Source organism: Coregonus clupeaformis, chromosome 3, assembly GCF_020615455.1.
Source record: "Coregonus clupeaformis isolate EN_2021a chromosome 3, ASM2061545v1, whole genome shotgun sequence".
NCBI lineage: Eukaryota > Metazoa > Chordata > Actinopteri > Salmoniformes > Salmonidae > Coregonus > Coregonus clupeaformis.
In genome coordinates, this window is record NC_059194.1 from 10,845,618 (window position 1) to 10,860,365 (window position 14,748).

At 44.6% G+C, this 14,748-nt stretch overlaps 1 protein-coding gene across 1 annotated transcript in view; it reads left to right on the plus strand.

Moving 5' to 3' along the window:
• LOC121540470 (short transient receptor potential channel 3) overlaps positions 1 to 14,517 on the plus strand; it is a 64,632-nt gene extending 50,115 nt beyond the window's left edge. The window contains exons 10-12 of the mRNA XM_041849370.1: positions 12,959 to 13,042; positions 13,157 to 13,232; positions 13,572 to 14,517. Of these exons, the coding sequence (XP_041705304.1) occupies positions 12,959 to 13,042; positions 13,157 to 13,232; positions 13,572 to 13,720 (309 nt within the window). The 3' untranslated portion in view covers positions 13,721 to 14,517. The remainder of the gene's footprint in view (positions 1 to 12,958; positions 13,043 to 13,156; positions 13,233 to 13,571) is intronic.
• The last annotated feature ends 231 nt before the right edge of the window (positions 14,518 to 14,748 follow it).

The following is a 14,748-nucleotide window of genomic DNA, read 5'->3' on the forward strand; positions in this document are numbered from 1 at the left end:
AGCTGCAGCTGTCCCAGAACAGAGTGGCACGTCTTGTTCTTCATTGTAGTCAGAGGGCTAATATAAATACTGTGCATGCCAGTCTCTCTTGGTTAAGAGTTGAGGAGAGACTGACTGCATCACTTCTTCTTTTTATAAGAAACATTAAATTGTTTGCATAGTCAACTTACACACAGCTCTGACACACACACTTACCCCACCAGACATGCCACTAGGGGTCTTTTCACAGTCCCCAAATTGTCACGATCGTCTAGAAGAGAGGACCAAGGCGCAGCGTTGAAGGTGAACATATTTATATTTATTAATGAGTATGATCACACGATCAAAACAACAGACGAAAACGTGATGTCTACGGTTGAACACCAACCAAATAAGAACAAGAAACCACAAACACAAAGTGAAAGACAGACAGTTTAAATATGGCTCCCAATCAGAGACAACCAGCTGACACTCGTTGCCTCTGATTGGGAGTCACTCAGGCCAACATAGAAATACAACATATAGACTATCCACACCCTGGCTCAACATATAGAGTCCCAGAGCCAGGGTGTGACAGTACCCCCCCCTAAAGGCGCGGACTGCGACCGCGCCTAAACGTACACAAACCAGGGGAGGGCTGGGTGGGCATTCCTCCTCGGAGGCGGTTCCGGTTCCGGGCTTGACCACCACCCTTCCACCATCCCCCCGTGGCGCCCCTGGTCCGGTCTGGCCCCGCTGGCTGGAGCTGGACCGGACATCGTTGAAGCGGACCGCTTAGGCGCCGGTGTGGAGCAGCTGACCGGTACCTTACCAGGCACCGGTGACCCAGGCACGGGTTGTGCGGGACTGACAACGCGCACCCCTGGCTTGGTGCGTGGAGTAGGAACGGGCCGGACCGGGCTGACGATGCGCACCCCTGGCTTGGTGCGTGGAGTAGGAACGGGCCGGACCAGGCTGACGATGCGCACCCCTGGCTTGGTGCGTGGAGTAGGAACGGGCCGGACCGGGCTGACGATGCGCACCCCTGGCTTGGTGCGTGGAGTAGGAACGGGCCGGACCGGGCTGACGATGCGCACCCCTGGCTTGGTGCGTGGAGCAGGAACGGGCCGGACCGGGCTGACGATGCGCACCCCTGGCTTGGTGCGTGGGTAGGAACGGGCCGGACCGAAGCTGACGATACGCACCCCTGGCTTGGTGCGTGGAGTAGGAACGGGCCGGACCGGGCTGACGATGCGCACCCCTGACTTGGTGCGGGGAGCAGGAACAGACCGGCCCGTCCTGGGGACACACACCACTGGCCCTACACCGGGATCTGGAACGGGCCGGACCGGACTGGCAACACACGCCAGTACCTCTCGCCGTGCCTCTACATCCTCCATCCCCTCTTCGACCAGTGGCCCCCGTAACCTGGCGGCCTCCTCTGGCAACCCGCTGGGCCGCTCTATCGCGGCCTCCTGCTGGTCCGACGTCGTGAGCCCCCCCCCTAAAAAATTTCTGGGAGTCTCTCTTCCCCGTGGGCCAGGCCTCGATAATTCTCGCCCAACTCTCGCTCTTCTGCTTCCAATCTCCGCCATTCAGTTCCTCATTCGGCTCGACCCAGTCGAAGCTCTGCCTCCACTGTTGCCAAGTCCACCCACTCTGCTCCTCACTAGGCTGCTTGGTCCAGTTCTGGTGGTTTCTTCTGTCACGATCGTCTAGAAGAGAGGACCAAGGCGCAGCGTTGAAGGTGAACATATTTATATTTATTAATGAGTATGATCACACGATCAAAACAACAGACGAAAACGTGATGTCTACGGTTGAACACCAACCAAATAAGAACAAGAAACCACAAACACAAAGTGAAAGACAGACAGTTTAAATATGGCTCCCAATCAGAGACAACCAGCTGACACTCGTTGCCTCTGATTGGGAGTCACTCAGGCCAACATAGAAATAAAACATATAGACTATCCACACCCTGGCTCAACATATAGAGTCCCAGAGCCAGGGTGTGACACAAATCCAAAACAAATTCAAGAAAGCGTATTGTATTATATAGAGCCATTATTGCATGGGACTCCGTTGAACAGCAAACCTGGTTTCAAAATACAGTTAAAGCAACACCTCACAGCACAATGCATTCCCCTATCTGACCTAAATAGTTTGAGTGTATGTATTGATATGTAGGCTATGTGAGCCTTTTGTAAAAAAAAAAATGTATTTATGTAGTTCTGTTCTTGAGCTGTATGTAATGTTTCATGTTTTGTGTGGACCCCAGGAAGAGTAGCTGCTGCTTTTGCAACAGCTAATGGGGATCCTATTAAAATACCAAAATACTGTCATCCTTATACACACTGTTCTTCAGTATACTATTTTTGTCTGCACACACTTGAAACATGAAAATCCTTTACAATTCTTACATTTCAGTGGTTTGGAAGCTCTTAAAGCATATCTTACATAACCATAACATGTGTAGGTATTTTCTTTTATCAAAAAACAGGACTGGCAGACTTTCTTGGCAACCCAACTTCCTTCATGAGCAATCTTTTCTATGAACTGTTTGAGTGGGAGAAGCTATGTCCCATGACGCTGATAAACATTTCACACTGTACGGTCCTCTCTGGAACGGATCTTGGCGTATGATTGTATGAATCCACAGTTTTGAAGTCAAACAGCAAATTGTTCACCTCGCAGTGGAATCGGGGACTCTGACCTATGTAGAGAAGAGGATCAGCATCTACCCAGATCTGAGTGCCGAACTGTTGAAACAGAGGGCGACCTACAACGAGGTGAGATCCCAGCTACGCAAGCTAAACCTGAGATGCGGCTTCATCCACCCGGCAAATCTCATCTTGACCTTCCAGAATATAACACAGAAGTTTTCCACTGCCAAGGAGGCTCAATACTTATTTGATAAGCACATCAAGCCCAACACACAAGGGGACGAGGTGACAGAATTTGGCTAACCCCAATTTGACTAGCTTAATATTCAGGTATGCTATCCACGCACAATCATGCAGACTAGCCTATGGCTGTGATGCTGCCCACAGCATAAGACAATGATGAGGACACCCACTCAATTGGGTAAAAGGAACACTATTATTATTGCTGAACATTGGACTTGGTTATTATTATTTTTCCTATGTTCCAGGACAATTAAGACATTGATGACCCCAGGCCAATTAATGAACAATGGACAATATATTGAAGTGCCATACAGACGGGTTGCTTCCTTGTGGGGCTACAGCTCATTGCATCCCTATGGACTAAACTGTTTATGATAGATGGCCAGTCCCATATGGGCTTCCACACAATTCATTTTTTCTAGTTTTTTCTTCTTCCTATGTTTAAGGTCAATTAGACCATATTGGTCATAATAATAAGGATGTTTGACTGTTTAGACTTGCATTTCTATTGCTATATTTAGCCTACTTTTTTTTATTTAATTTCTCTTATGTTTCTCTTCATTACCCACCCTAATTTATGGTTCACAGGGAGGGTCTTCTGGGTGGGGAATGACCAATTGGTGGGTTTCCCTGTGGGTCCTGCTTTTTGTTTTACATCCATGGGTGTATTAACACTAAAGATAATAATTACATCATTAATATGTAATTTTTACAATGGCAACGCTAGCTATTATCTCTTGGAATTTGAAAGCCCTAAACTCACATATTAAACGTTCCAGCTGTGTTGATATCCTAGCAAGAAACCATGTTGATATAGCAATGCTCCAAGAAACCCACCTGTTTCAAAAGGACTCGCATAGAATAGAGAACCATTTGTACAAACTGGCTGCTTTTTCATCAGACCCAAACAAAACTAAAGGTGTAATCATAATGATACATAAGAAAATCAAAACTACCATCTTGGGTAAAAGCAAAGACCAGGAAAGCAGAATCACTTTCCTTAAATGTATCCATAATGGAAAGAAAAATTGCCTTTATTAATGTGTATGCTCCAAATTCATATGATCCTAGGTTTTTTTATTCTCTGAACAGCGTATTGTTAGAATGAACTTAATTCCATCTGGTTATTGGGGCAGTCATGAATGCCATTTTGGACATGCAGGATAAATCTAATAAGACCAATTACAATCCACACGCAACCAAGGCTCTCGAGCATATACTCTCTGATTATAACCTCATTAATGCCTGGCAAGCACATAATTCTAAATCAAAAGAGTACACTTTCTATTCAAACAGGCATAAATCATTCTCACAACTCGATGATTTTATACTATTATCTACATCTCTATTTTCTTTAATGAAGAAAATAGAAATTCGACATATGAGCTTGTCTGACCACCACGCTTACTACTGCCAATATAACATTTCAGAATCTCCTAAAAGAGCCACAAGATGGCGTTTCAACATTTCATTACTACAAAATCCTACATTATTTGATCAATTTGAACTAAATGAATTCATAATGATCAATAAAAAAATTAGCAATGACTCCCATTCTTTGGAATGCCATCACCCTTTAAAAAAAATAATGCACCTGCATTTGCATCCGGGTGAATAGTTATGCACGCTCAAGTGTTCTGTTTTTTTGTCATATTTCTTGTTTGTTTCACCCCCAAAAATATTTTGCATCTTCAAAGTGGTAGGCATGTTGTGTAAATCAAATGATACAAACCCACAAAAAATATATTTTAATTCCAGGTTGTAAGGCAACAAAATAGGAAAAATGCCAAAGGGGGTGAATACTTTCACAAGCCACTGTAGCAACTATTAAATCTGAAAGAGGGGAATTACTACCAGAACCCAAATTAATCATTCAGATTATTCTATAAAGAACTGTACACCTCTGATTGTAAATCCACACCAAGCCACCTCGCTGGGAGCCCAAATGACTCTTAATTAACTCAAAAATACATTGGATATAGCATGAATAAAGGCAAATCACCTGGATGGGACGGTATTCCTTCTGAGGTCTATTTAAAATATACAATTCCACTATTGCTCAAAATGATTAATACAGCCGTTCACAATGGTTCATTTCGGAGAGATGCGAATACGGCACCTATTCCGCTTTTATTAAAAAAAGGTAAGAATGCCACCCAGTGTTCTCACTATCACCCCCTATCTTTTATAAACACAGATATTAAACCGTTTTCAAAATGATGTCGTCTCATCTTGAAACGTACAGTACTTACCCAAATTGATCCACACGGACCAAAGCGGGTTTGTTCAAAAACTATAATCCTCAGATAACTTCTGTCGATTATTACAAATCTAAGATGCTTCATCAGAAACCACAGCTCCTTGGGCTAAATTATCTCTCGATGCAGAAAAAGCTTTTGATAGACTGAATGGTCATATCGCTGGTCAGTCTTGGAACATAAGGGAATTGGCTCCAATTTCATTAATATGATTAAAATACTATATGCCAATCCCTCAGCCATAGTTACAGTGGGGGAAAAAAGTATTTAGTCAGCCACCAATTGTGCATGTTCTCCCACTTAAAAAGATGAGAGAGGCCTGTAATTTTCATCATAGGTACACGTCAACTATGACAGACAAAATGAGAAAAAAAATCCAGAAAATCACATTGTAGGATTTTTTATGAATTTATTTGCAAATTATGGTGGAAAATAAGTATTTGGTCAATAACAAAAGTTTCTCAATACTTTGTTATATACCGTTTGTTGGCAATGACACAGGTCAAACGTTTTCTGTAAGTCTTCACAAGGTTTTCACACACTGTTGCTGGTATTTTGGCCCATTCCTCCATGCAGATCTCCTCTAGAGCAGTGATGTTTTGGGGCTGTCGCTGGGCAACACAGACTTTCAACTCCCTCCAAAGATTTTCTATGGGGTTGAGATCTGGAGACCAGCTAGGCCACTCCAGGACCTTGAAATGCTTCTTACGAAGCCACTCCTTCGTTGCCCGGGCGGTGTGTTTGGGATCATTGTCATGCTGAAAGACCCAGCCACGTTTCATCTTCAATGCCCTTGCTGATGGAAGGAGGTTTTCACTCAAAATCTCACGATACATGGCCCATTCATTCTTTCCTTTACACGGATCAGTCGTCCTGGTCCCTATACAGAAAAACAGCCCCAAAGCATGATGTTTCCACCCCCATGATTCACAGTAGGTATGGTGTTCTTTGGATGCAACTCAGCATTCTTTGTCCTCCAAACACGACGAGTTGAGTTTTTACCAAAAAGTTCTATTTTGGTTTCATCTGACCATATGACATTCTCCCAATCCTCTTCTGGATCATCCAAATGCACTCTAGCAAACTTCAGACGGGCCTGGACATGTACTGGCTTAAGCAGGGGGACACGTCTGGCACTGCAGGATTTGAGTCCCTGGCGGCGTAGTGTGTTACTGATGATAGGCTTTGTTACTTTGGTCTCTGCAGGTCATACACTAGGACCCCCGTGTGGTTCTGGGATTTTTGCTCACCGTTCTTGTGATCATTTTGACCCCACGGGGTGAGATCTTGCGTGGAGTCCCAGATCGAGGGAGATTTTCAGTGGTCTTGTATGTCTTCCATTTCCTAATAATTGCTCCCACAGTTGATTTCTTCAAACCAAGCTGCTTACCTATTGCAGATTCAGTCTTCCCAGCCTGGTGCAGGTCTACAATTTTGTTTCTGGTGTCCTTTGACAGCTCTTTGGTCTTGGCCATAGTGGAGTTTGGAGTGTGACTGTTTGAGGTTGTGGACAGGTGTCTTTTATACTGATAACAAGTTCAAACAGGTGCCATTAATACAGGTAACGAGTGGAGGACAGAGGAGCCTCTTAAAGAATAAGTTACAGGTCTGTCACAGCCAGAAATCTTGCTTGTTTGTAGGTGACCAAATACTTATTTTCCACCATAATTTGCAAATAAATTCATAAAAAATCCTACAATGTGATTTTCTGGATATTTTTTTCTCAATTTGTCTGTCATAGTTGACGTGTACCTATGATGAAAATTACAGGCCTCTCTCATGTTTTTAAGTGGGAGAACTTGCACAATTGGTGGCTGACTAAATACTTTTTTCCCCCACTGTATTACAGGCAATATCTGCTCTGCTCCATCCGCCTCTGCTATTCTTATTATCCATGGAACCTTTGGCCCAGGCAATTCGTCAATCAAAGGAAATAACACCAATTTCCCTAAAATCTACTGATCACTTAATCTCATTATATGCAGACAATATTTTATCATATCTAGACAATGTACCTCAATCGCTCCCAAATGCACTGAAGATCATAGATAAATTCAGCTTCATCTCAAGTTATAAAATTAATCTAATCAAATCAGCCCTACTGCCTCTCAAGACCCCGGTGGAGGACTCCATCTCTACTAATGGAATCCCAATCGTTTCCCATTTTAAATATTTGGGCATAGATATACAGTATTTCCTTCTTTAGATAAAACCATTGCCAGAAACTTTAACAGAATGCTAAATCAATTAAATCCGACCTCAGTAGATGGAATAGTATCCCAGTTGCTTAAACCGGCAGAATATCTAATGTCCAAATAAATACACAGAACAAAAATATAAACACAACATGCAACAATTTCAAAGATTTTACTGAGTTTCAGTTCATATAAGTGTCACGCCCTGACATTGAGATCTCTAGTTGAGTTGGTCAGGGTGTGAAATCTAGTTTATATATTTCTATTGTGGTTCCCAATCAGAGGCAGCTGTCGGTCGTTGTCTCTGATTGGGGATCATACTTAGGCAGCCATGTTGCCTACCTTAGTTGTGGGATCTTGTTTCTGTTTCTCTTGTTTGATGTTTAGCATCTTGAACTTCACGTTCTGTTGGATTTTGTTATTTTGTCGGTGTTTATTAAAATAAACGACTATGTACGCATACCACGCTGCACCTTGGTCCGATCCTTTACACAACCAACGTGACAGAAGATCCCACCACCAACGGACCAAGCAGCGTGGCCAGGAGGAGCAGACATGCTGGACACAGGTGGGGAAAACATTCTGGACATGGGAGGAGATATTGGCCGGTAAGGGACTCTGGGCGAAGGAAGAAGCCCAGGCAGGAGAGAAAAAATGGCGACTCAAAAGATCCTGATCTTTTGGGGGGGCACGGGGGTGGTTGGCGGAGCAGCAGGAGGCCCTGGAAGGGCTGATTGTGGAGAGGGAGATAGCGATAAAAGAAGCCACTATGATAGATGCCCTCCAAGACCTGCAGCTCAGTACTCTGAGAGAGGAGACCACCGCCTTACGGGAGCTGTTAGTTAAGAGGGAGCAGATGCTCTCTCTTCAGAAGGAGGCGCTGCAGGAGGCTCACAGGGAGAAGGAGTCAGTGGATGCACGGAGAGAGGAGCTGGCCAGGCAACAGGAGGAGCTGAGAGAGGAGTTAACCCTCCAGCAGCAAAGAGCTCGGTCCTTAGAGCAGAGGCTGGCGGAGCCAGGTTTAGCAGAGCCAACTCCCCGCACTCGCTTTGAGGAGCGTGTGACCGTTCAGGCACCAGGCTATGCGCCGGCTTTACGCACTGTGCCGTCAGTGCGCCTTCACAGACCGGTACGGCCCGTGCCTGCTCCTCGCACCAAACCAGTGGTGCGTGTTCCATGCCTGGTACGGCCCGTGCCTGCTCCTCGCACCAAACCAGTGGTGCGTGTCTCCAGCCCGGTGCGCCCCGTACCTGCTTCTCGCACCAAACCAGTGGTGTGTGTCTCCAGCCCGGTGCGCCTCGTACCTGCTCCTCGCACCAAACCAGTGGTGCGTGTCTCCAGTCCGGTACGGCCCGTACCTGCTCCTCGCACCAAACCAGTGGTGCGTGTCCCCAGCCTGGTACGGCCCGTGCCTGTCCACAGCCCAGTGTGTCATGGGCCAGCGCCCCGCACTTGCCGGGCTCCAGTGATGATCCATGGCACGAAGCCTCCATTGATGATCCATGGCACGAAGCCTCCATTGATGATCCATGGCACGAAGCCTCCAGTGATGATCCATGGCACGAAGCCTTCAGTGCCAGAGCAGTCCGCTCCACCGGTGCCTAGTCCAGCTCCGGTCAGCTGCTTCACTCCTGTGCCAGAGCAGTCCGCTCCACCGGAGCCTAGTCCAGCTCCGGTCAGCTGCTCCACTCCAGTGCCAGAGCAGTCCGCTCCACCGGTGCCTAGTCCAGCTCCGGTCAGCTGCTTCACTCCAGTGCCAGAGCAGTTCGCTCCACTGGTGCCTAATCCAGCTCCGGTTATCTGCTCCCTACCAGAGCCGGGGCAGTCCGCTCCACCGGTGCCGAGTCCGGGTCCGGTCGTCTACTCTTCCCTCATGCCGGAGCCATCCGCTCCACAGGGGTCCAAGCCGGAGCTAGACGTCAACCCCTCTCCAGGGTCGGGGTCTCCCACACCAGGGTCCAGACAGGACTAGGCACATTGCAGGAGGACTGTTGGGCTGGGACCAGACGTCAGCCCCTCTCCAGGGTCGAGGGCTCCCACACCAGGGTCCAGACAGGGCTTGGTGCATTGTGGGAGGACTGAGAGGGGGAGCATCGCGCCGGGGTCCAGATCGGACCGGGCTTGCAAAGGGGAGGCAGGATGGGAGAAGAGTTTACTGCCTACGTCACAGCCGGAGCCGGAGCCGCCACCGAGGCTAGATGCCCACCCGGACCCTCCCCTAATGAGTCAGGTTTTTGCGGCCGGAGTCCGCAACTGGGGTGGGGGGGATAGGTAATGTCACGCCCTGACATTGAGATCTCTAGTTGAGTTGGTCAGGGTGTGAAATCTAGTTTATATATTTCTATGTTGGCTGGGTGTGGTTCCCAATCAGAGGCAGCTGTCGGTCGTTGTCTCTGATTGGGGATCATACTTAGGCAGCCATGTTGCCTACCTTAGTTGTGGGATCTTGTTTCTGTTTGGCTTGTTTGATGTTTAGGCTCTTGAACTTCACGTTCTGTTGGATTTTGTTATTTTGTCGGTGTTTATTAAAATAAACAACTATGTACGCATACCACGCTGCACCTTGGTCCGATCCTTTACACAACGAACGAGACAATAAGAAAATCAGTCAATTGAAATCAATTCATTAGGCCCTAATCTATGGATTTCACATGACTGGGAATACAGATATGCATCTGTTAGTCACAGATACCTTTGAAAAAAGGTAGATCTGAAAACCAGTCAGTATCTGGTGTGACCACCATTTGTCTCATGCAGCGCGAGACATCTCCTTTGCATAGAGTTGTTCAGGCTGTTGATTGTGGCCTGTGGAATGTTGTCCCACTCCTCTTTAATGGCTGTGCGAAGTTGCTGGATATTGGCGGGACCTGGAACACGCTGTCGTACACGTCGATCCAGAGCATCCCAAACATGCTCAATGGGTGACATGTATGCGGTGGTTGAATGGCAAGACAATGGGCCTCAGGATCTCCTCACAGTGTCTCTGTGCGTTGAAATTGCCATTGATCAAAATCAATTGTGTTCATTGTCCATAGCTGATGCCTGCCCATACCATAACCCAACCGCCACCATGGGGCACTCTGTTCACAACGTTGACATTAGCAAACCGCTCGCCCACACGACGCCATACACACTGTCTGCCATCTGCCCGGTACAGTTGAAACTGGGATTCACCCATGAAGAGCACACTTCTCCAGGGTGCCAGTGGCCATTGAAGGTGAGTATTTGCACACTGAAGTCAGTTAAGACGCCGAACTGCAGTCAGGTCAAGACCCTGGTGAGGATGACAAGCGCGCAGATGAGCTTCCCTGAGACGGTTTCTGACAGTTTGTGCAGAAATTCTTTGGTTGTGCAAACTCAGTTTCATCAGCTGTCCGGGTGGCTGGTGTCAGACAATCCCGCAGGAGTAGAAGCCAGATGTGGAGGTCCTGGGCTGGCATGGTTACATTACGGTTGTGAGGCCGGTTTGACGTACTGCTAAATTCTCAAAAACTACGTTGGAGGTGGCTTATGGGAGAGAAATTAACATTACATTATCTGGCAACAACTCTGGTGGACATTCCTGTAGTCAGCAGGCAAATTGTACGCTCCCTCAAAACTTGAGACATCAAGGACAAAACTGCACATTTTAGAGTGGACTTTTATTATCCCCAGTACAAGGTGCACCTGTGTAATGATCATGCTGTTTAATCAGCTTCTTGATATGCCACACCTGTCAGGGGGATGGATTATCTTGGCAAAGTAGAAATGCTCACTAACAGGGATGTAAATAAATTTGTGCTCATAATTTGAGAGATATAAGCTTTTTATACGTATGGAACTTTTCAGGGATTTTTTTATTTCAGCTCATGAAACATGGGACCAACCCATGGCTCCCCCTTCTGGGTATTGGGATAAAATTCATAGTGCAGTTAAAAAATGTATATGACAAGGTAAACGATCCCGGATAAAATGTATACATTTACAAAGAGGTAAGAGGACTATCCATACCAAACTTTAAATTGTATTTTCAGGCACTAGCATTTCGCCCATTCCTAAATTGGTTTAGACATGATTCTTCTGCCCTCTGGCTGAGTATAGAGAGAAATATGGTGTATCTTATTGCCCTGGAATAGGTGGTATTCACTGAAAGATCCCTTAAACAAGGTAATATGGTGTCTCCTATTGCCCTGGAAGAGGTTGTATTCACTGATATATCCCTTAAACAATGTAAACTATCCTATTATTGCTCACACAATTTCTATTTGGCGCAAAATTGAAAAACAATGTAACTGGGAATCAAAATGGCATGCCCATACTCCAATATTTCACAATAATGCCTTGCGATTTGGAGGGTGGCCTTTTGCATCCCCCCAAATGTGAAATCCGTACCCTTACCGATATCATGGACATTAAAGGTATGAGAACATTTCAAGATTTAAAAGATACATGCACATTACCAGGCAACTCCTTTTTTCTATATTTACAACTTAGATCAGCTATGCTGGCCTATGGATTCCCTTGGGAAACCCAACTACCGAACCATCTAATGATGGGATTTATAAATAAATTATCTGGGCTCCCGAAAGGACTGATCTCTATAATATATTGTCACGTTCGTTGAATGACGGGTCAGACCAAGGCGCAGCGTGATATGCGTACATGTTTATTAACTTATCGACAAAACAACAACCGAAACGTGACGTCCAAGGTAGAACACACAACATACCTTACAAGGAACAAGATCCCACAACTAGACAGTGCCAATAGGCTGCCTAAGTATGGTCCCCAATCAGAGACAACGAGCGACAGCTGCCTCTGATTGGGAACCACACCGGCCAACATAGATCCACACATACTAGAACACAAACATAGAAAACGCACAACAAGGAAAATACACACCCTGACTCAACATATAAGCGTCCCCTGAGTCAGGGCGTGACAGATATAAATAACTTTTGGAAAGCTCATATTCTGAGCTAGCCATTAAAAAAGTATGGTCTACAGATCTAATTGAATTTGAACAACCCTTTAACTGAAACAGAATCTGGAAAAATATGACCTTGGCATCCCGTAATCCGAACCATAAACGTATACATTTTAAGTTTGTTCACTGTATTTAACACCAAGGAAACGTTAGCCCCAACTCCCAACTCTTCACTGTGTCCCCTAAATCAGGTAGGCACATTCCTTCATATGATGTTGGAGTGCCCTGCAGTTAAATGCTTCTGGGGCAAATAAATCAAATAAAAATTGAAGTGCATGAATTTAAATATTCAATGCAATCCATATATTATGTTACTTAACGATGATAGCCTCTTGAATATCTCAATCAATCAGATAAGATTACTGCTGGCAGGCAGCACTGCTGCGAAAAGGATGTTGACTCTAAGATGGTAATCACCTCACTCTCTCCCATTTAATCAGTGGATACAGTTACTATTATAAGTTATAACATTAGAATTATCGATAGCGAGAATGAATGGTGCTAGTCAAGGAGCAATTGAGGCCTGGACAAATATATTGGACCTAGCTATCTGGGTGGCCGGCTAAACTAAATAAAAAGTTGATCACAAAATTATTATTTTCATAATGGTTGATTGAGTATCCAGATAAAACATCCAAATGTGTGTGTGTTTGTGCTTGTCTGTGTTTGCAGCTCAATCTCTTCACCCAGTCCAACCCGCGCATTGCAGAGTCACACAGTTTTAACAGCATCCTGAATCAACCCACTCGCTATCAGGTAAGGTGACCTCTCCATCAGTCTAAAATATCATATTCATATCATAAAATAATCATATTATTAACATAATAGCATATAGGCCTACATTTTTGACATTTTCCTTTCTTGTTACAGCAAATCATGAAAAGACTCATCAAACGCTACGTGTTGAAAGCACAAGTGGACAAAGAAAACGACGAGGTCAATGAAGGTAATCTTACATCTTAACTTTTACTTTGAAGTACCTCATCTGAAATTGTCTTTGAGAATCTGTTGCAGTGTTGTTACACAATACCACAAATAAAAAATTCTCTGGGGGAGGAAGAGGTCTGCAAACTGGGCGAATTACACAGGGTTCTCATTGGCGTTTGAAGCTAAAATAAACCGTGCTAACTGCATTGTGCACTTAAAAAGATATTGAATTATGGAGGGTAGATCAGTTTAACATTGTCATGCAGTGAATATTGCATTTGAAAACACTTAAACTGAATTCTTCAATACAAACCACTTGAACATAAATTACATTATTTCTCCACACATTACTTTGCAGGTGAGCTGAAAGAAATCAAGCAGGACATCTCCAGTCTACGGTACGAACTCCTGGAAGACAAGTCTCGGGCTACAGAGGAGCTGTCCTTTCTTATCCAGAAACTGAGTGAGAAACTGAAGCTAGGCCCTACAACACGCTTCTACGAGTGACCCCACCGCCACCCCACAGGACAAGCAAAGCAGCCAACATCCCAGCATTTCTCCACATACTCCACAGCACCCCCTGGCCAGGTTGTTTGGTAAAAGAGAATGTCTTCTCTCTGCAGTTTGCATGAAGTTAGTTTAAACAGACAAGATCAGCACAAGTAAAGGCAACAGCATAAAGGATTGTTGCCTCACTATTTTGGTGTAGGGAGAAGTTGCCCTTAGACTCTGATCTTGGGTCAGTTAAGCGTTTCCCCACTAATGGTTATGATTATGATTGATCTGTACCTAGGGGAAACTTCACCCCAGAGCCACTATTTTTCATTAAGACAAAAATAGGGTTAGTGTTATTGATATTTATATATCATAACTTATTAACATCTTTTAAGTAAAACATAGTGGCGTAATCTCTTTCATAAGACATACTTTAGACAATGGTTGTTTAATACTGGTTTTATCTGATTCTTTCTCTCGTTACAGATTTATAACCAAACAGTAGGATTATTTGCAACATTTCCTCATAAATTCTCTCATAAAATAATCAGTCATTGATTAATGTCATTATTATGTTTTTTCCTGAAATCCACCTAGTTGCAAAGCACCTTTTATTTTCTACATAAACACTGGTCTTGTTGCTCTAGTGCTATGGCTATTTTGGGGTTCTTCCATTTCGTGTTTTGAAGTTGTGTCCAGCCCTGGTCCTGGAGAGTGCACATCAGAATACAGTAAACAGTACAGGGGAATAGCCAAAGATCTACATTGCATTCGGAAATTATGCAGACCCCTTGACTTTTTTCACATTTTGTTACGTTACAGCCTTATTTTAAAATTGATAAAATCGTGTTTTTCCCTCATCAATCTACACACAATACCCCATAATGACAAAGCAAAAACTGTTTTTTAGACTTTTTTGCAAAAGATAAAATACAAATTTCTTATTTACATAAGTATTCAGACCCTTTGCTATGAGACTCGAAATTGAGCTCAGCTGCATCCTGTTTCCATTGATCATCCTTGAGATGTTTCAACAACTT